At 50.4% G+C, this 20,674-nt stretch overlaps 1 protein-coding gene across 1 annotated transcript in view; it reads left to right on the forward strand.

The window, feature by feature from the left end:
* lamc1 (laminin, gamma 1) overlaps window positions 1-20,674 on the forward strand; it is a 46,602-nt gene that overhangs the window by 18,184 nt on the left and 7,744 nt on the right. The window contains exons 2-16 of the mRNA XM_084480836.1: window positions 3,521-3,825; window positions 9,287-9,417; window positions 12,885-13,054; window positions 13,281-13,469; window positions 14,542-14,659; window positions 15,104-15,202; window positions 16,094-16,230; window positions 16,856-16,978; window positions 17,107-17,296; window positions 17,478-17,590; window positions 17,867-18,088; window positions 18,508-18,696; window positions 19,250-19,495; window positions 20,005-20,158; window positions 20,482-20,624. Coding sequence (XP_084336962.1) covers window positions 3,521-3,825; window positions 9,287-9,417; window positions 12,885-13,054; window positions 13,281-13,469; window positions 14,542-14,659; window positions 15,104-15,202; window positions 16,094-16,230; window positions 16,856-16,978; window positions 17,107-17,296; window positions 17,478-17,590; window positions 17,867-18,088; window positions 18,508-18,696; window positions 19,250-19,495; window positions 20,005-20,158; window positions 20,482-20,624 — 2,529 coding nt within the window. The remainder of the gene's footprint in view (window positions 1-3,520; window positions 3,826-9,286; window positions 9,418-12,884; window positions 13,055-13,280; window positions 13,470-14,541; window positions 14,660-15,103; window positions 15,203-16,093; window positions 16,231-16,855; window positions 16,979-17,106; window positions 17,297-17,477; window positions 17,591-17,866; window positions 18,089-18,507; window positions 18,697-19,249; window positions 19,496-20,004; window positions 20,159-20,481; window positions 20,625-20,674) is intronic.

A 20,674-nucleotide genomic window follows, 5' to 3' on the forward strand; every position in this document is an offset into this window, starting at 1 on the left:
TTGGTGCAACTGCTATTTTTTTAGTAGAGTGTAAAGTCGAACGTTTGGGCAATTTACGTTCACCGTAGCCTAAGTGGGACCTTATGTTCTGCTGGTGCAACCAGCTGCAGGCCTTTACAGCAGTAGCCCGGTCCCTTTTACAACAGGTCTTAATTAGCTATTCTGCTAGCAGATTAGCTTTGTCACAGAACTTTGGTTTAGAAACTAAAGCTATGACGTTGCTTGTTTTTTCCGTTGCTCTTGTTGGTGTCTCTTTGCAATCATGCATTTCATTGTGTTGCTCACTGTGCTTTGTATTCAGTCATAAGACTTGATGAAGTTGTTGTTTCCTCAGCAACATTTGTGTCTTTGAGTTTCAAAACATGTTTTTTTTAGTTTTTTTTTCTTGGAGAGTCAGCTGGTTTAAAACCTGCAGGGTAGCTGTGTGGATCTCCCCCTGCTAGTCTTTTATGTTTTTAGTATTTTTTTTTGGGGGGGGGGGGGGTTTGTCGGTTATAAACAGCCGGCCTTCGCCACAGCGATGTCTTTGTTTGGAGTTCCCCGCTGAAATCTTCTGCATGTCAATACTCTGATTGTTCTGGAGGAAGAGGCGCTGCTCTGGGCTCCACAGAACCTCCTGGCCTTCAGCTGGGGACAAACTTGTGGCCTGCTGGCACCCACATCCCCAGCACTCTGATCTGCACTCTGGGTTTGATTAATATGGGCTGGGTTTTTATAAGGTCACGTTGGCTGTTGGTTTGTTGTTGTTGTTGAGTGGACTGTGGAACGCTCATTATTATGAGTCACGCACAGATCCTCTGGAGAGATTTGACAGTTGGTTAGCTTGAGGCTCAACATAAGCTTGGTGTTTGCTTGACATTTGATTTAAGTGAGCTTGGCGCTTCCTTTAGTTTGTTTTTGTTAGCTTTAGGGCTTACTCTACCGTGACCCACAGTGAAACCACAGTACCACAATTCCCTACACTTTTCCGAAATTTTAAATAAAAGTTTAGATTGGTGGTGGCTTAAGCGCTTACTGCACCGTCACTGGCGGTGAACCCAAGCTACCGCAGTTTCTGTACACTGTTGGATTTAAAATAAAACGATGTCCTCATGTGTAGAACCCATGTACTGGTCTACGCCCATAAATAACACGGCCGTCCAGCATGCAAGCAGCCCTTCCCTAATCACTAGGCCCACGTTAGCCCAGGGGTGGATCCACCATCCGGGGCTCTATCCAGCTGCCACCCAGGTCCACCCCCCCCCACATCATGTGCCGCCCCCCCCCCCCCCCCCCCCCCCCAGCAACGGGCGCACGCTGTGTTTGCAGTCCTGCGTGATGGCTTGATTGCTGCGTCAACAGACGATGTTTGTCTTGTTTGTGTGAGGAAGTGGTGGTGTTGTCGGAGGGGAGGGGACTGTCTTTTAAAATGAGTTGTCGCCGACAGAGTCTGTTCCCAGTGGACCCCCCCACACACACCACTCGTAAAAGGGCCAAGTTCCCCTCAAAGAAAGGGAGAAGGAGGGGGAGGAAAGGAAAGAAAGAAGAGCCTTTTATCAAACACTTGACACTGAAGCTCTGATCCGAGGCCAGCGAGTCCTCAGAAGTCTCTAGAAGAGTTTGAGGAGCGAGGTTGGGGGTGGTGGGGGGGGAGTTGTAGTGGCGTCTCTCTGGTCGCACACATTCTCAGAACCCGACCTCCAGGCGGGATTCGAACCATCCCCTGACCTCAGGGTGCCTTCCTCTGCCGTGGGTTCAGTTCTAGTTCTCAAATCTCCCGACACCCAGTGGATAAACACACTCCCGCCTCCACTTCACCTTGTTTAATCCGTCAGTCTATCCGTCCGTCTGTTTGCACTGGGCGGACACTGGGTGGAGGTCAGCGGGTTTGCTGTGACACCCACGCCCCTGCCTTGATGGGCTGGCGACCCCGGTGGTGTTTGCTCTGCGATTGTTTCCTGTCCCATCGCCGCCGCTTCCTGCTGCATTATCATCTCGTCACGTGACCCAACCTCATGTTTGCTCTCTGCACAATACACATCCCCGCCTCCCACCTGGCCCACCTCTGCTAGCCCTGTTTGCTGAGCACATTCTTTGCCGGTGATCGCAGCCCAAGCCCCTTCGTCCACCCCTCCCCTCCATCGCCGCCTTCCTGCTGAAAGACGGCCGTCTTGTCTCCACATCTCCGGACTAGCGCCTCCCTCAGTCTCCTCACGTTCTCCAGGAACCCCCATCCCATGCTAGGCTAGCACACAGAGCTAGCTCCCCGGGCCTGCTCAGACACGCCAGCTATGCAGGGAGGAACAGCAGAGGGGGGGCCCCCCCACCGGCAGCACTGAGGGCCCTCACTCCTCCTCCTCCTCCTCCTCTTGCAGTCGGAATCTTTGCCGGCTGAATCTCTTAAAGAGGCTGTGCAAGACAATGCGTGCGATTGTCGTCGCGTTCACTGCGTCCTTAAGAGTTCATTACCAAGTCAGGCTTAACGGAATGGATGATCTTCTCTGAGCGCAATCTCCCCTCGCCCCCCTCCCTCCCCCCCCAGATCTTCTGTCGCTGCAGTGGTTTGATTGTCTGTTTCGCGTTGTTTTGTGGAGTACACTGCCTCTCAGACAAAGAGGCCCCAAGAGCAAACAAGTCCCCAGACACTGTTGCCAGTGTGCTGTCATGTAGTGGGAATACTCTGTAATTCATACCCTTGGCACGCAGGTCGACGGCACTGTCAATGAAACACCATGTGTCTAAAAACCGATGGTATGCATAACGAAAACACTGTTAAAATGGTGGTGGTTTGAGGGTTGTGATTGCAGAGGAGAGTATATGTTGTCTATGATTGATATCTTTGTATGCTTTAAAAAGATGAGTAGTGTCGAGTATTGCTGCAATGCTAGCATGAAGAAGTGAGAACCTGAAAATGTGACTTTTCTTTCTCCATTTTATCAATTTCCTCAATTGCCAAACAGCCAATCATGTGATGTTTGGACCAATTAAAGAACAGGATCGGGGTTGAAACTGTTATGGTCGCAAAACTGGGTCTGAGGCTGGCTTTACACGACAACGATCTGAACACAAACCACAAAAGTGGCGTTGCGTTCCCACTTTTCATTCCACGTCTAGACCAGCGTCTTTGGGTGGAAATCTGCGTGCATACGGTGACGCAAAAGTGTGTGAAATCCGACATGTTTGTTGTGGTTTGCCTGTACTGCACATGGATGTGACGTAAACGCGTACAGGACGAGAGCCAGTGTGAGCAGCTCAGAGCACACTTTTGCGTTGTTAACCCTTTAGACGGAAACGCAATGGTGGTGCATTGTTAAGATTTCCACTCTGGAGTGTCGGTTCATTTTTTTTGCATTTTTAAGCCCCGAAAACGCTGTCGCCGTCAAAACGAAAGGCACATCTGATCAAATATTTTGTCAGTTTCACCCGGGAGCGTTGTCGTGTAAAGCCAGCCTGAGCCACCATCTGTTCTTTAGCATTCGTGATTCTTTCACCCTTAGTACAACCCACCTAACCAGTGTCTCGCCTCCCTTCACCCTAACAGGGAAAGCCTTCGACATCACCTACGTGCGCCTCAAGTTCCACACCAGCCGGCCGGAGAGCTTCGCCATCTACAAGAGGACGAGCGAGGACGGGCCCTGGGTGCCCTACCAGTACTACAGCGGCTCATGTGAGAAGACCTACCAGAAGCCCAGCAAGGGCTTCATCGGCCGGGGCCAGGACGAGAGGCAGGCCGTCTGCACAGACGACTTCAGCGACATCTCGCCTCTGACCGGCGGGAACGTGGCGTTCTCCACACTGGAGGGCCGGCCCGGGGGGTACACATTCGACAAAAGCCCCGTCCTACAGGTGAGAAAGGGAGAGAGAGAGAGAGAATGAGATCGATCGTACCATAACTGACCCATCGGTGTAGCCATCTGTTGTTTTGGTTGTTGCCTCGTCTGTTATGTTGCGGTTGGACACCAGTGAAATGGTCAAAGATAACCATGGCTCATTTGGTTGTCTTTAACCATTTCACTGTAGGTACAACCGTACCATAACATAACAATAGTGAAAGATAACTGAGTTTCAGTGTATTTTATAATCGTGTCCTGGTCGCGACATCTTGTTTTTCTCTGGTGAAATGGTAATTGGTCTACTTGGCACTTGGTAACTTATACCCATGGGGGCATCTAGTTATATAGGATAAAATAATCAAATGTTCTGCTATACAACGGTCGTTCGAGGACCCTGTTCCTCGCTAAACATCTAGCTGGCTGGAAACGCAGTGGAAACAAGGTTAGAGTTAGGGTTAGTCTGCATACCGACCACCAACATTTTCAGGCCCTGCATGTTTTGTCAGTGAGCTCTCCGCGCGCTCCCATTTGGCAGATGTAAGGACAGCTGTAGACTGCATGGCTGGGACCATGGTCCCGTTTGTCAGGGTGAGTTAGCCCTCCCCAGGGCTCCTCTGGCACAGACCCACCAGATTCCTGAGAACCAAACAAACGCCAAAGAAGGTTTTCCCAAATGGAGACCCGGTGGCGGGATTAGCATGAGTGGCTAGATTAGCGTTAGCGTCATGACCCTAACCTGAGGGAATCTCTGCTCAGTCTACTTCCTGAAAATAGCGAGCTACAGGGTCCACAAAAGATGCATTTTTATATATATATATAAAATATATATTTATATATATTACTCTTTAACAATTCTGTTTATAAAAGACTCCTGTCAATTGAAAGCTGAGGAAGTCAAATGCATTATATCTCCATGGTTACACTGTTCTTGGATTTAAACCAATCCCATGTCCTCGTTGAATTCCCATTATCGCTTATGGCTGTAAATAACACGACCGCCCGTCATTCAAAGCAGCCCTTCCCTAGAGCCAGTGAGTCCAGGTGTGCCTACTCCACAGGGGGTTCGCTAACAAACGGCCACACAATCATAAAGCTCTGATTAGCCTGCGTGGTTCTAGAACTTCCGAACATAGAGAAGTTGTGGAACATCTGGAACCCGGAAGCTGTAGCACTTCAAGAACACGGAGAACACCGATAACATGTGAGCCCTACTATAGTGCGCTCCCACACAGTCAAAGACCCCAGCAGCTGGTCACCACCACAGCCTTTCCACTGGAAACTTGTTTTTCTCTCTCTCTCTCTCTCTCTCTCTCTCTCTCTCTCTCTCTCTCTCTCTCTCTCTCTCTCTCTCTCTCTCTCTCTCTCTCTCTCTCTCTCTCTCTCCTCTCTCTTTCCCCCCCCCCCCCCCCACTGTTCCTAGAAGTGATTACAACTTGTGGAGCTAAGAGCTCCCCTGAGACCCATAATCCAGAGTTGTGCAATGACGACCGCTTCCTGGAAACTCAATACCGCGTGTTGATGGAGATGGATTGGGATGACGCTGGTTGTGATGATGGTGGTGGTGATGATGAGGAAGTTGGTGGGAGTTATAACGATGATGGTGGTGTTGAGGAAAGTGGTGGTGGAGGTTATGGTGAAGAAGGTGGTGGGGGTGGGGGTGATGATGACGGTGGTGGGAAATTGGAATGATGAAGGTAGTATTGGTGGTGATGATGGCAATAATGATGGACAGTGGTTGGTTATGATGATCACGGTTGGTAGATGAAGGTGGTTGTGTTGCTAATGACGATGGAGGTGGATGTTATGGAGGCGGCGGTGGTGATGATGAAGGTGGTGTTGGGCGTGTGAAGGCCCGGGGTTTCCGCGGGCTCCATGGTGGACGGGTGGATGCGGTGGTGCAGCTGGGGAACGAATGCGGTGTGGCGGCCGGCCAATTGTTGCGATGCGTTGCTAGGCAACTCCCCCGGGTTTCCCACCGAAGTGCTGGCTCAGAAGAGAAACAGCTGGAGATGTTCTCTCTCTCTCTCTCCCTCCCTCTTCATCCCTCTATCCCTCTCTACTTCTCTCTCTACTTGCAGTAGATCTCACGCTCTACTCTTCGTTCTATCTCTCTCTCCTCTACTTCTAGAGGAGAGTTCACTTCTACTCCTCTCTTCTCACCCGTCTCTTTGATCCACTCCCTTATCTCACTTTCTCACTATTCGCTACACTCACACTATTTTTCTCTGCCTCCCTTACAGATTTTATTTCTCTCACTTTACTTCTCTTTCTCTACCTCAATCTATCCATGTTTCAATCACTCGCTATCTCTCCCTCTCTCAACCAATCTGCACCTCTCTGACTCCATCTGTATCCTCTCTCTTTACCCTTCTGTATCTCCTATCCCATCTGCTCTCTCTCTCTCTCTCTCTCTCTGTCTCTGTCTCTGTCTCTGTCTGTGTGTGTGTGTGTGTGTCACCCCCTGCGTGTCCTTTTCTCTCTATCCGTGTCTCTCCCCTCTCTGTGTTGTTATGTCTACAGTAGATCCAGTCAGAACCGGTGGTTCTGTCCGAGAGCGGTTGATGACTGGAACCATCCAGCCAGGTCCAGAACGACTGTCTGGACAGAATTAAACCTTGTTTAAAGAACGCTCATTAAAGTCCTGTTCTGCCTCATCTCCGCTGTATATTTTGCAGACACACCCTCTTTAATTCTCTTAATGATTCATTACATTCCCCTTTTGGGATTAGTTAGGTAGTCATTAGTCATAAGTCTTGGCTGTGGATGACTTGAGGGCGTGAATCTTCATCCTTCCTCGTCCCCAGATGCATTGTGGGAAGCGTGAGGTCACTGTTGATCCAGTCCCCTGAGTTCGGGCCCCCCCGAGGATGCGGCCCTGCTCCTCTTCCTGCTGCTAAAAGAACAGATTTAGCCTCGTCACCCAGCGCCTCCTTATTTGACTCGTCGCCGGCTAGCTATTTATACCAAAGACTCGTTTAGAAGCGGCGTCAGGCAGCCGGCACGGCGGGCGGTTGTTGGTTCGTCTCTAAAACCCCCCCCCGCTGCTCCTATGTCTGGCCTGGCAGTGACCAACCACCACCCGGTCAGCTCTGGTGCCGGCCCAAAACACCAGTCAATACCCACCAGTTAGCTAGGTAGCCTCCCAATGGAGGTCCTGCTCTGACCTCAAGGTCGGTTCTGGGAGGTTTGGAGGAGGGGACGTGGGGGGGGGGGGTCGGTGCTGCTGTGCCATCGCCAGCATCTGGTTTTATTTGGTACCATATTCCAAATGAATGAATGGAAAGTGAATCATATTTCTGGGGTTATTTATACACGTCTGTCATTTGACTCGGGACTTGTTTTTTTTTTCATCTGTCCAATTAAACCATGAGGGTCTTCATTTTTGGCATGGCACATTCCTTACCTTTTTTATATTCTTACATTACTACGAGACGTTTTTTGGCACGCTGGGCATGCAAGGTGGACTTTAGGAACCCCTGCTTGTTTGAGCCGCATGGCGCCTTGAGATCTGATAGACGACCATGTTATCTGGGACATGGTAGAACTTCTCTAAACACCCTGGAGCATTCTTCCGTCAAGAACCCACATGTTCCCTCCTGTCGCTGGTGGTCGGGGTGGGGGGGGGGGAGGATCTCACGTTGACAGTGGAAACCCGGCTGGGGGACGTGTTTGCTGTGTTGCAGTGTTTGAGTTGAAGTGTTGATGCACGGACACGTCGTGTTTACCCGTTCACCAGACCAGAACGCCACAGTCAAACGGAGGTGAGAAGGTGGGGATAGTAAATATTTTCCAGGAAGAGGCTGAATAAGTAGCTCAATGGGTAATGGGTGCAAAAGATGGTCGAGGATTGAATCTGTGGATGAGGACGGCCACAGCGGACAAGATGCTGAACAGATAAATTCAGCGGATTGATCTGTTAAACAAGGTGTTCAACGGATCAATGGATAGGGAAAGTACCCCAAAGAAGGTGTAGATCTATAGTATGTAGAACCATAGGGGTTTGAACCATAGGGTGTTTAAGCCTTCAGGTGTAGATCTATAGTATATAGAACAATAGGGTGTAAAACCCTTCAGGTGTGGATATATGCAATGTAGAACCACATGATGTAGAACTGTTCAGGTGTAGATCTATAGAATGTAGAACCATAGGGTGCAGAGCTCTGAAGGTTGTGCTGATCCATCAAATCATCACAGCTGTCTCAGCCACTCACATTCCTGAAAGCTAGGTGACGATTTAACGTTTCCGAGTTAAGTCTGTGTCTATTTGTGTTAGAGATGATGCCCACCTGATCAGATCTGGGTGCAAATACTGCTCTGTTCCACAAGGGGGCGGGGATTCTGCTTGTTCAAGGCTGTGGATGACAAGATGCATAGTGAATGGAGTTATGCTTGCCTACCTTTTACATTAGCTTTTGTTGTTCTGTTTACTTCTAGCTAAGCTGTTCTGTTTCAGACGTCTGTATGTCCTCTGTTCCGTCCCTCCATCCACATCCAGAAAGTTGTGCTAATCCTTGTGCTTGCACTATTTGTCCGACCAACTGGAAAATGTGCAGTTGCCAGCTCTCCCCCTAAGTGGTGATGTGGTTTGAGGATTTGTTTTGGTACATTTTGTTCATATTTCCAACAGGAATGGTTGTTCAATTTGCTACCCAGAATCCTCACTGAAACTCCCCAATAGTCTTTACAGCTGTCCGTATCCGGGGTGACGGTCAGTCCAGGTCATGCTCGGTGTTCCCTTTATTAATGTGAACAGCAGACATCCAGTGGTCATTTCGGTGGTTTTCCCTGGCTTCTGTTAGGACCTTCTGCGGGTGGTCTGGATTCAACCACCGTGAGATGTTTGCAGTTAATCTAAAGACAACGTGACGCGGCCGCTTTACTGGACAAACGTAGCGGTTTGGAAACGAGAACAAGACCAGGGATGTTTCGTTGGCTGTACTCACTAGGGCGCTAACCATGTAGCATGTCCATTACGCCAGCGACCCATGAGTGATTGCTACTTGTAATCCTAAATGACATGTCATTCCTCATCTCCTTTTCCACCTCCTTTCCTCTCTCGCGTCACAGTCCAGTCCATAAAGGTCTCTCTTTCATCTTATCTTTCTCTTTTTCTTCTCAAAGCCCTTCAACTCTAAAATAGAATAAATATAAATGGAAATTTCTCAATGAACATGTTGCAGCCGTCTAATGCAGGTCCTAGTGTGATCTTAACACTAGATTTATTTGGTAAAGTAGTGGTAGTGTTGGTTAGATGGGGCTACTGGAGTTTCTGCTCCTTCATCACAAATATCCAGGAGGTATTAGTGAATGACCTGGAGGAACGCACAGTGCTGAACCGTGTGTGTGTGTGTGTGTGTGTGTGTGTGTGTGTGTGTGTGTGTGTGTGTGTGTGTGTGTGTGTGTGTGTGTGTGTGTGTGTGTGTGTGTGTGTGTGTGTGTGTGTGTGTGTGTGTGTGTGTGTGTGTGTGTTCCAGGAATGGGTGACGGCGACAGATATCAGGGTGACCCTGAACCGGCTCAACACATTCGGAGACGAGGTGTTTAACGACCCCAAGGTCCTCAAGTCCTACTACTACGCCATCTCCGACTTCGCCGTGGGAGGACGGTAAGAACAAACACTTTCAAACCTCCATCTTGGCACCGGGGGGGGGCAGCATTCTAAATAATGCAGACACCTGCCGTCATTTTAAGTTGGCGAACATTCTCAATGGGGTCTAAACGTGAGGGGCCTCCCAGGATTAGAGTGCCTCTGGTCACATGTTGGGGACGAGTAAGAACGTTAAAGGTTCCATGGCATGACATTTTCACTTTATGAGGTTTTCTATCATTAATATGAGTCCCCCTAGCCTGCCTATGGTCCCCCAGTAGCTAAAAATTGCGTTAGGTGTAAAACGAGCAGTAGGTATCTTGCTCCGCCTTTGAAAAAATGAACGCTGAAACGCGCCGATTTGGGATCTGGCCCCATATGTCGTCATATGGGGCCAGGTTACCTCCACTTTCTCTGCTTGGTCCACCCAGAGAATTTGGCCCGTCAATGAAACAATGAGCTAGGACCGTGCGAGTGCCACATGTGTGTGTGTCAATACACACACTGTAACGCAAGTGTTCTTTGTTATTTGGATAACCATTCTGCTGTTGGTGTTATGCCGCATAACACGCAACACAATAGCACAAGCTTGCATAAAGCTCCCATTTGGTGAAAAGACTAGACTGCGTCGGGTTCTCTGAGGTCTCTGGTATTTCCACAACGAGATTCGTAGTGGGAGTTATCTCGGCAATGGTTAAGAAGGAATTGGGAACCGCGACATGGAGGAGAAAAAGATTGTTGCCCAGGATTGTCCGCCAGAGCCCCGCTGCCCGCTGAACACTGCCTGTTGCCAACAATCCAACCCGTTGGCAACAATCGTGGGCAATAATCCCTTTCTCCTCCATTTCGCGGTTCAGTCTGTACTTAATATTGACGTGGAAGTGGAAGAACCAGAGGCGTCTGAGAACCCGACGCAGTCGTTTGAGATTCATAATATCATCCGGAGGCGCAAACAGCTTTTGACCATGATAATATATATTTATATTATATAGATGCCTAAATATAATATATTATTCAGATATAGAGCTGCAGGACTCCTGCCGGAGCATCCGGAGTGTTCAGTGTTCCACTGTAAACACTAGCGCATGGTACCGTGGCCGCAAGCTGCTCAGGGCCACACCCCCACCCTCCACCTTGACCCGCCTCTAAAAACGGCACGTTTGTGGAGAGCTCATTGTGGGACTGGCTCGTAGTGGCTGTAATTCTGCACCAAGGCTGAATTTCTTGAACGTCTTCAAATACTGTATTAGGGGCCCACTAACACATATATATATATATATATATATATATATATATATATATATATATAAGCATCCATAAAGTAGCATGCCATGGGATCTTTAACATACTCCGTACAGTGGTATGTCCTTCCGTTTCTCAGCTCAGGGTTTGAGGTTTCTGAGATTAAAAAAGGGAATTTGTTCATACAATAATCTGAAGCCAAGCCAAAACATGTCGTGATTACACGATGATCTGAACATATTGTGACTAGGCTGTTGTTGGGTGATGATGATGAAGCGCACACCCAGGTTTTGAGGTGAAGGCCTGTCTTGTTTTGTTGTAGAATTGATGGCACACTGACATGAAGGTCACAGCTCTGTTGGAGGGCCCCCCCCCCCCCCTGTGCCTGCCACAGTCTGTCCCCCATCCTTCTGAACTTTGACCTCTCTGGGGGAAATGCCAAGACGTCAATGAATAGCAGCTAAACAATTTTGAATGTCTCTTGTTTATATGTATGCGGCTTAAGGTTTGTTCGATTCTGTTCAGAAGGGGCTTTTACACTCAAGTGGTCGACCCCACGAGCGGAAGTTAACAAATTGATCTTCACTTTGTTTGGAGTCTTTAAAAAATATGTTTTTCCGGAGGGGGCGGGATGGTTGCCGTCGGACGGCCACCGGTTCAAACACCAGCGGATGTGTGCTTGCTTGGTGAGCCTGTGTGGTCTGTCCGCCCCGGGGGCTGTCAGGAAGCAACACAACCAGGCTTGTTCAGCATAAGAAGAGGGAGGCAGTGCTCCGGCTCGGAGGAGAGTCCGCTGCAGCGTGGAGCACATTTCCATGACACCGACGGCATTCCTGGCATTCCATGACGACGGACCCGGATTACAGGGCGCTGGGTGTGGGGGTGGGGGGGGGTGGGGGGGGGGGGGGAGGGCTGGGCGGTGGCGGTCCCATCCAGCACGGCTGCCTAGGAAGCATGGACTCGTCGGAACCTGTAGAACAGCACGACCTGCAGAAGGGCTGAGGCCTGTATTTTAGAAGCTACTGGGAGCTGACCAGTACAACCACTGTCTTTTTTCTTTTTTTTTTGTAGCGGAATTAATGGGCCCTGTGGTGCAGGTGGAGGGGTTTCATGTGGTGCTGGTGTTTATGAGCCCTGTTGCGCAGTTTATGGGGGCCTGTGGTTCAGCTGGGTATGTGCCCTGTGGTGCAGGTGATGGGGTCCTGTGGTGCAGGTGATTGGGCCCTGTGGTGCAGGTGATGGGGTCGCAGGTGGTGATTGACCCTGTGGTAGAGGCTCGTGGTGCAGTGGTGGAGATCAAGGGTCCTCTAGTAGAGGTGATGAGCATTCTGGCGGAGAAACTGCACTGTGGTGCAGGCGGCAGGCCCTGTGGTGCAGGTGGAGGGCCCTGTGGTGCAGGTGGAGGGCCCTGCTGGTGCCGGAAACGGGCCCTGTGGCGGAGGTGGGAACCTGGATCCTGTCCAGATCAACACACCGCCCCTTCCAGCCTGCACCCTGCCATCATTGTTTCCATGGCGCCCTGCCAAGCAACACCTGAAACAATATCTGGATCTGTGTGCCGAGCAGGTCCAGACTCGTCCCTGCAGAAACACACAGCGGCGAGTCCCCAATCCAAACACGGCCTCCGTTCTGCTCCAGCAGCCTTCTCAAGCCCACCAGACCGCAAGAAACACTCCGATGTTTCTCTGTTTGCAAACTGAAGATTCAGTTCTTTGATGCAGGGGGGGTTTGTTCCCACACCGGATTTGTTGGTTTATTTAGTGTTATAAATGCTGTGGCCTCAGGATGTGGATTTATATTTATTTAAAACAATACAGTTAGCCGGTATTGCGGTAAAAAGCAGTGTGGACGTCTATGGAGTGCTGACTAGCTCAAAAAGTGATTTGTCTAGCTGATGAATGGGGATCATATGGGGAAAAAGGGCAAAAGTAATATGATGGACAGAATTTACGCTGAAAGACAAAATGATGGAGGAATGATGGATGACCGAAAGGGACTGAATGATGGATGGATGATACAGAACTGTACAACGGAGAGGTGACAGAATGACGAATGGACGATGGATAACTAACAAAATGGTGAAGGGATGATGAAGTCACATAATGATGGAGGGATGGTAGCGGAGTAAAAATGAAAGTGAAGGTAAAAGGTCTCTCTCTCTCTCTACGCCATATGACTCTTCTCTCTCGCTCTACGCCATGTGACCCTGTGCTCCCTCGCCCCCCCCCCCCCTCTCCCCTCAGGTGCAAGTGCAACGGCCACGCCAGCGAGTGTGTGAGGAACAACAACGGCGGCCGTCTGGTGTGTAACTGCAAGCACAACACGGCGGGGCCCGACTGCAACGTGTGTGAGCCCTTCTACAACGACCGGCCCTGGGGCCGCGCCACCGCCGAGACCCCCAACGATTGTCTGCGTGAGTCCGCGCCCTGCGTGTACACACACACACACACACACACACACACACACACACACACACACACACACACACACACACACACACACACACACACACACACACACACACACACACACACACACACACACACACACACACACACACATTGGTCCCCTATTGCCTAATCTGTTGCTATGGTAACTGTGAACAGACATTTGAAGGTGTGTGTGTGTGTGTCCTACAGCATGTAACTGCAACGGGAAGAGTTCGGAGTGCTACTTCGACCCGGAGCTGTACCGGGCCTCCGGGCACGGCGGCCACTGCCGCGGATGCGCCGACAACACCGACGGGCCCAACTGCGAGCGTTGCCTTGACGACTACTACCGCGACCAGTCCGGGGATCGCTGCCTGCCCTGCAGCTGCAGCCCAGTGGGTGAGTTCCCGCGTCCGTCCTTCCTCCGTGTTCACCCTGTCACACAATCCCCGTGGTCTCATCCTCTCACCCCTGTTGCACCTTTCCTGCTCCACAACCAGATGTTCCCTGTCAGATACTCACACGGTCACACGGTTTATCCTCTCACTCACTCACGCAAACACCCCGTCGCCCAGTGTAAGAGGACTGTGGCACTAACCTTGTGTGGTGAAGTGCTGCCAGGTATAGAACATAGAGCTGCAGCGTGTGCAACATAGAGCCACAGTGTGAATTCTCTATATGGTTTCTATTGGACTCTAACGATGCGTTTTGCAAGTTGGAGCTGACATTTCCTCCCTCTCCCTCTCTGACCGCATGTTTTTTAAACGGTAGCAGATGTGTTGGTTTAAACCCGTGCTGCTGTATTCTGCTAAACACACACGCACACACACACACGCGCACACACACACACACGGGGTGTGATGTTGTGAGATGGTTCTGGTGGCAGTGGGTCAGAATGTGGTTTTCATAACGCGCCTGGTGTTTTTCCTCACTTCACTAAATGATATGTTTAACTTCTCTGTACTGTGACACTCCTCCTCCCTTCTGTCCTCTCTCTCCTCCTCCCTTCTGTCCTCTCCTCTCCTCTCCTCCTCCCTTCTCTGCTCTCCTCCTCCCTTCTCTGCTCTCCTCCTCCCTTCTCTGCTCTCCTCCTCCCTTCTCTCCTCTCCTCCTTCTCCCTTCACTCCTCTCCTCTCTCCTCTCCTCTCTTCACGTCTCCTCCTCTCCTTCTCCCATGACTCCTCTCCTCTCTCCCTCCCTTCTCTCCTCATCTCTTATCCTCCCTGCTTTTCCACTCCGTCTCTTCTCCTCTTCTCCCTTCTTCAGATGCTCTCCTCCACCCATCCTCTCCCTCTTCTCTCATAATATTTAACCATATGCCACTTACCGTCTTAACCAAAGAGCGTTACACTACTGCACACGTAAACACGTCAGCAGGAATAGAACCCCTCACCCTGTGCCGTGTTGATGCCTTGCTCTACCAGTTGACCTAGACCTGTCCCCTCCCTCTCTCTCCCCTGCTGTGCTGCAGGCTCTCTGAGCACCCAGTGTGCCACCGGGGGGCGCTGCAGCTGTAAACCAGGCGTGACGGGAGACAAGTGTGACCGCTGTCAGCCTGGATACCACACACTGACCGAGGCTGGCTGCAGGTAGCGCTGGTTGTCTGTCTGTCTGTCTGTCTGTCTGTCTGTCTGTCCATCCTGTGTCTCTATTTAAATGTCAGCCCCATAATGTCAGCATTCAATTTGTATCATGTTGACATTTGCATCACGATAAGCACTTTTTGTTTACTTTGGTTAACGTCCGTTCTGTGATCAACAAAACCACAGACATGCTGTGTTTATGTCTGGGTGTAACATGAACGTAATCCAGGCTCTCCGTCCGAAAGGTCACCCATCTGCTGGTTTGACGTCTCCATTCTGCTCACACGTTGTTTTCATTTCATTCCAATTGAAAACCGTGACCTGCTCCTGTGTTTACAGCTCTAAGTGGATTTTAGGCCGGTGGGATCTGAACTGACCGTAAACCTTGTGCTCGGGGGATGCTGTAGTCTGTCAAACAGAGCTGTAATGTGATTGGTTGATCTCCCGCAGGCCGTGCTCATGTGACCCGTCGGGAAGCACGCAGGAGTGTGATGTGGACACTGGACGCTGCAAGTGTAAAGAGAACGTAGAGGGCTTCAACTGTGACCGGTACGTACACACACACACACACACACACACACACACACACACACACACACACACACACACACACACACACACACACACACACACACACACACACACACACACACACACACACACACACACACACACACACACACACGGCAGCTAGTAGGTTGGCTGAGGGGATAGAACACATAGCCTTTATCACCGTGGAATCTGTTTTATGGCCATAGAAAGAACACTTGAGTTACATCACTGTTCCTCACCTCCCCCCTGGCCCCCTGACCTCTGACCCCCGGTGGGAGACGTTCTCGTTCTCGTTCTCATTCTGGTGGGTCGAGACACTCGGCCAATCCAAACAGGATGTTGTGCTCCTACTTCCCAAACCGTGAGACCGTGCCAGCGTGGCTCCCATGCCACAGGGTCTGCAGCACAGAGGTCAAAGTTCACACATGCAGGGCACATCAGTGGAACCAGATTAGGGCCTGCTTCACACACTCGTCTATTATTATAGTTGTTTACATTAATTATAGGACAATTTTAAGGCATGATTTAAACTAATTTTTTCTAGTTATTCGTCTCTGGGTACTGGTTAGTAGTGCGCTCACCATGTGGGCATTACGTTTTGTAGTGAGCCAGGTTCGATTCCCAGCTGTGGTCCTGTGCTACGTGTCATTCACTCTCCTTTCCAAAGTATAGATCTATATTTTTAAGAGGGTTACTCAAATAAAGGATGAATACACGGGTGGAGGTTAGGGCTGGAACCGAACAGAAGCCGGGTGTTGTGTGTTAAGATGGGGTTGAGGTTGGTTCTATGGTTCTACGGCTGGGTCTAACCAGTATAACATTTATTTGAGGTTGAGGTGGGTTCTACGGCTGGGGCTAAACAGTAAAACCTGTGTGTTGTGTGTTCAGCTGCAACCTGGGCTTCTTCAACCTGGACGCGCAGAACCCCCAGGGCTGCACGCCCTGCTTCTGCTTCCAGCACTCCTCCGTGTGCGACAGCGCCGAGGGATACAGCATCAGCTCCATCTCCTCCTCCTTCAGCAGAGGTATGATGCTAGTGCTGAAGCTAATGTTTACGATGATGCTAGTGCTGAAGCTAATGTTTACGATGATGCTAGTGCTGAAGCTAATGTTTACGATGATGTTAGTGCTAAAGCTAATGTTTATGATGAAGCTAGTGCTAAGGCTATTGTTTATGATGATGCTAGTGCTGAAGCTAATGTTTACGATGATGCTAGTGCTGAAGCTATTGTTTATGATGAAGCTAGTGCTAAGGCTATTGTTTATGATGATGCTAGTGCTGAAGCTAATGTTTACGATGATGCTAGTGCTGAAGCTAATGTTTACGATGATGCTAGTGCTGAAGCTATTGTTTATGATGATGCTAGTGCTAAGGCTAATGTTTATGATGATGCTAGTGCTGAAGCTAATGTTTACGATGATGCTAGTGCTGAAGCTAATGTTTACGATGATGCTAGTGCTGAAGCTATTGTTTATCATGATGCTAGTGCTAAGGCTATTGTTTATGATGATGCTACAACTGCTAATGCAGATACAAATGCTAAAGCTAATGTCGACGATAATGTTATAATTGTAATAATGATGTTTGTAATATGAAGGCTAATGGAAATGCTACTGTGTGTGTGTGTGTGTGTGTGTGTGTGTGAGCAGACGATGAGCAGTGGACGGGTCAGCAGAGAGACTCCACCAGTGTTCCTGTGGAGTGGTCGTCCAGCAGCCAGGAGATCTCCCTCATGTCAGAAGACTACTTCCCCATGTACTTCATTGCCCCAGGTAAGCATCAGGGGTAATGTAGTTCTAGCTGTGATCATCATAAGCCTAGTTGTGGCCTCATGGGTCATTCTGGCCTAGCTGTAGCATCATGGGTCCTTTGTGCCCCCCCCCCCCCCCCACCCTAACAGAGAAGTTCCTGGGCAACCAGCTGCTGAGCTACGGTCAGAACCTGAGCCTGAACTTCCGCGTGGACCGCCGGGACACCCGGATGTCAGCCGAGGACCTGGTGCTGGAGGGGGCGGGGCTCCGGGTGGCCGTGCCACTCATCGCCCAGGGCAACGCCTACCCCAACGAGAACGTGCAGTCCTATGTGTTCAGGTGAGAGGCAGAGAGGCGGTGGTGGTGGTGGTGGTGGTGACGATGATGTCAGGGGTGGGCGGGGCCTCTGGGGTGCTGATCAGGAAAGGAGAAGACTGCTGTTGATTGGTCCTTTTGTGAACCTGTATTGTGGGGAATATTAAACGGCGTGCGTGTGTCTCCCTCTCTCTCCCTCTTTCAGGCTCCATGACCAGACCAACTACCCCTGGAGGCCGAGCCTCAGCCACCCAGAGTTCCAGAAGCTTCTCCACAACCTGACCGCCGTCAAGATCAGAGGAACCTACAGCGAGAAAAGTACACACACACACACACACACACACACACACACACACACACACACACACACACACACACACACACACACACACACACACACACACACACACACTCTCTTTTGCACACCTAGTACACACACACACACACACTCTCTTTTGCACACCTAGTACACACACCCACTAGTGTATACACTATTACACCTCAGGCACACTCACTCGTGCGCACACACACACACAGCCCTCTCCATCCTGTACCAACGGCTCTGCCTCTCCTCCCTCCCCGTGGTGGTCCTAGGTTCCGGTCACATGGGTGACGTCTCCTTGGTGACGGCGCGGCGCGGCCCGGGGCTGCCGGCCCGCTGGGTGGAGCAGTGCACGTGCCCCCAGGGCTACCAGGGCCAGCACTGTGAGCAGTGCAGCCCCAAGTACCGCCGCGCGCAGCCCGGCCTGGGGGCCTTCAGCGCCTGCGAGCCCTGCAACTGCAACGGCCACAGCGACTCCTGCCACCCCACCTCAGGTCAGACAGCGCCCTCTGGTGGCCAGGGGGAAGCACTGCAGCGCACGCCTTGAAGGCTTTGGTTAACGAGCTGAAATACATGTTGCTGTTAGTCTGGGAATGGTGCCATATATCGTGTAGTGTTTTCCTTTTTGAACCCTCTGACCTTCCAGTTCTAATGAAGACGATAATAACATTGCCATGCATTATTGATGCTTTAGAACTTCCCTGAGAGTTAATTTATTTTTTACGTGTTTACTTAATTGAACTGGGTGTTTTGTAGTCTCTGACCAATTTGATTCCACGGGTCTTGGTGGTTTTAATGGTTCTAACGCTGCTACTAGGACTGTTTCTATTGGTTTTAATGGCTCTGCTAGTTGTACTGGTTTTAATGGCTCCATTGGTTTTAATGGTTTTGTGTGTGTGTGTGTGTTTTCCAGGTGCGTGCGAGTGCAAGCACGACACGGCGGGTCTGAGCTGTGAGCGGTGTAAGGACGGTTACTACGGCGACTCCACCAAGGGCACCGACGAAGACTGCGAGGCCTGCCCCTGTCCCAGCGGGGCCACCTGCGCCGTGGTGCCGCGCACCAAGGAGGTGGTCTGCACCAACTGCCCCCCCGGAACCACAGGTAGGAACCTAATGGGTCTGGAGCCTAATGGGTCTGGACCTCAGGGTCTGGAACTTTAAAGGGTCTGGACCTCAGGGTCTGGAACCTAATGGGTCTGGGCGTCAGGGTCTGGAACTTTAAAGGGTCTGGACCTCAGGGTCTGGAACCTAATGGGTCTGGGCGTCAGGGTCCAGAACTTTTAAGGGTCTGGACCTCAGGGTCTGGAGCCTAATGGGTCTGGGCGTCAGGGTCTGGAACTTTAAAGGGTCTGGAACTTTTAAGGGTCCGGACCTCCCGGTCTGGAGGCCAGGGTCTGACCCTTAAGGGTCTTGACCGCAGGGTGCATACAAAGTCCACTATAGTTTGTCGTGACCAAACCAACGTAATCTTGACCTGGATGCTCGGCAGTGTAACACCAGACTGGTTCTGCTGCCTAGCGTCTGCCTGCACACGAGCCGCTGGCCATGAGTCACAGAGGTGTAGGTCCCGCTAGACGGACACGTCTCCCCCCCCCCCCCCCCCCATTCATCATCAGACCTTAACCCCACTGTTGTCTTCCCCCCCCCCCCCTCAGGGAAGCGCTGTGAGCTGTGTGACGACGGCTTCTTCGGGGACCCGCTGGGCCAGAAGGGCGCGGTGCGGGCCTGCCGGGCGTGCAAGTGCAGCGACAACATGGACCCCAACGCCGTGGGCAACTGTGACCGCGAGACGGGCGAGTGCCTCAAGTGCATCCACAACACGGACGGCTTCTTCTGCGACCGCTGCAAGGATGGTTTCTACGGCAACGCCCTGGCCGCCAGCCCCGCAGACAAGTGCAAAGGTGAGTGGGGATGTGTGTTGTGTGTTTGTGGTTGGTGTGTTTTTTTTGTGTGTGTGTGTGTTGATAGTGTTATCACTGTTAACACTATATGATTGTTACGATTACATAATTAGTAGTATCCAAGTTTCCCAAATGATCAATTCAGTACATTTTATGTTGTATATTATATATTGTATGTAACTATACTTTATAGCTCAAATATATCATTTTATGATGATAACATAATGAATGCTACAATACTAATGTGATTGTATTTGATACAGTATTTGTGTTGATGCAATGTAGTAAAGTTAATATTACTATTTATCTATTATTAATGTAGTAAAGTTAATATTACTATTTATCTATTATTTTTAATACATCTATCCACGTATCTGTTTTTATTAGTAATAATGAAACCTTAAATTCCACCTTCAGAGATGTATCACTGTTAATAAAAGTATAATAATAATGGTATAATGTAACATATAACCATAACCTATTTCTACCCATGCTCACCCTCTCCCCAGCCTGCTCCTGCTCGCCCCTCGGGACCCAGGGCCAGCAGACCAGCTGTGCCCAGGTGACGGGCCAGTGCCCCTGCCTGCCCCAGGTCTCCGGCCGCGACTGCAGCGTGTGTGAGCCCGGCTTCTACAACCTGGCCAGCGGAACCGGCTGTGAACGGTACCACCTCGCCTCATCTCTTATCTCTACTCCTACCTCCTTAACATTCTCCTCTGCTCCCTCTCCCCTGTCCTCTTTCTCTCTTCTATCTCCTCACCTCTCATTTCTCGTCAAAACTCCTTTTCCCTCTCCTCTTCTTCCTCTGCTCTCTTCCTCCCCCTCCTCTTTCTCTCTCCTCATTTCCGCTCCATCTTATTCCTCCTCTCCTGTCACTGTACCATTTCTCTGTCTTTTTCTCTCTCTTTCTTTATTTATTTCCACCTGCCCCTCCCTCCCCACCCTCCCATTTGCATCAGTATGTGACGCCATCTCTCCCTCTACAGGTGTAGCTGCGATCGCATCGGCTCCACCAGCGGTCTGTGTGACATCGCCTCAGGGCAGTGTGAGTGCCAGCCGGGGGTCGCCGGTCAACAGTGTGAACGGTGCGAGGTCAACTTCTTCGGCTTCGGCTTGTCAGGCTGCAAACGTAAGAACGCCGAAAAGTATTTTTGAAATTACTTAAAAGTTGAGAATGAG

This window comes from Micromesistius poutassou, assembly GCF_964030765.1.
Source record: "Micromesistius poutassou genome assembly, chromosome: 16".
NCBI lineage: Eukaryota > Metazoa > Chordata > Actinopteri > Gadiformes > Gadidae > Micromesistius > Micromesistius poutassou.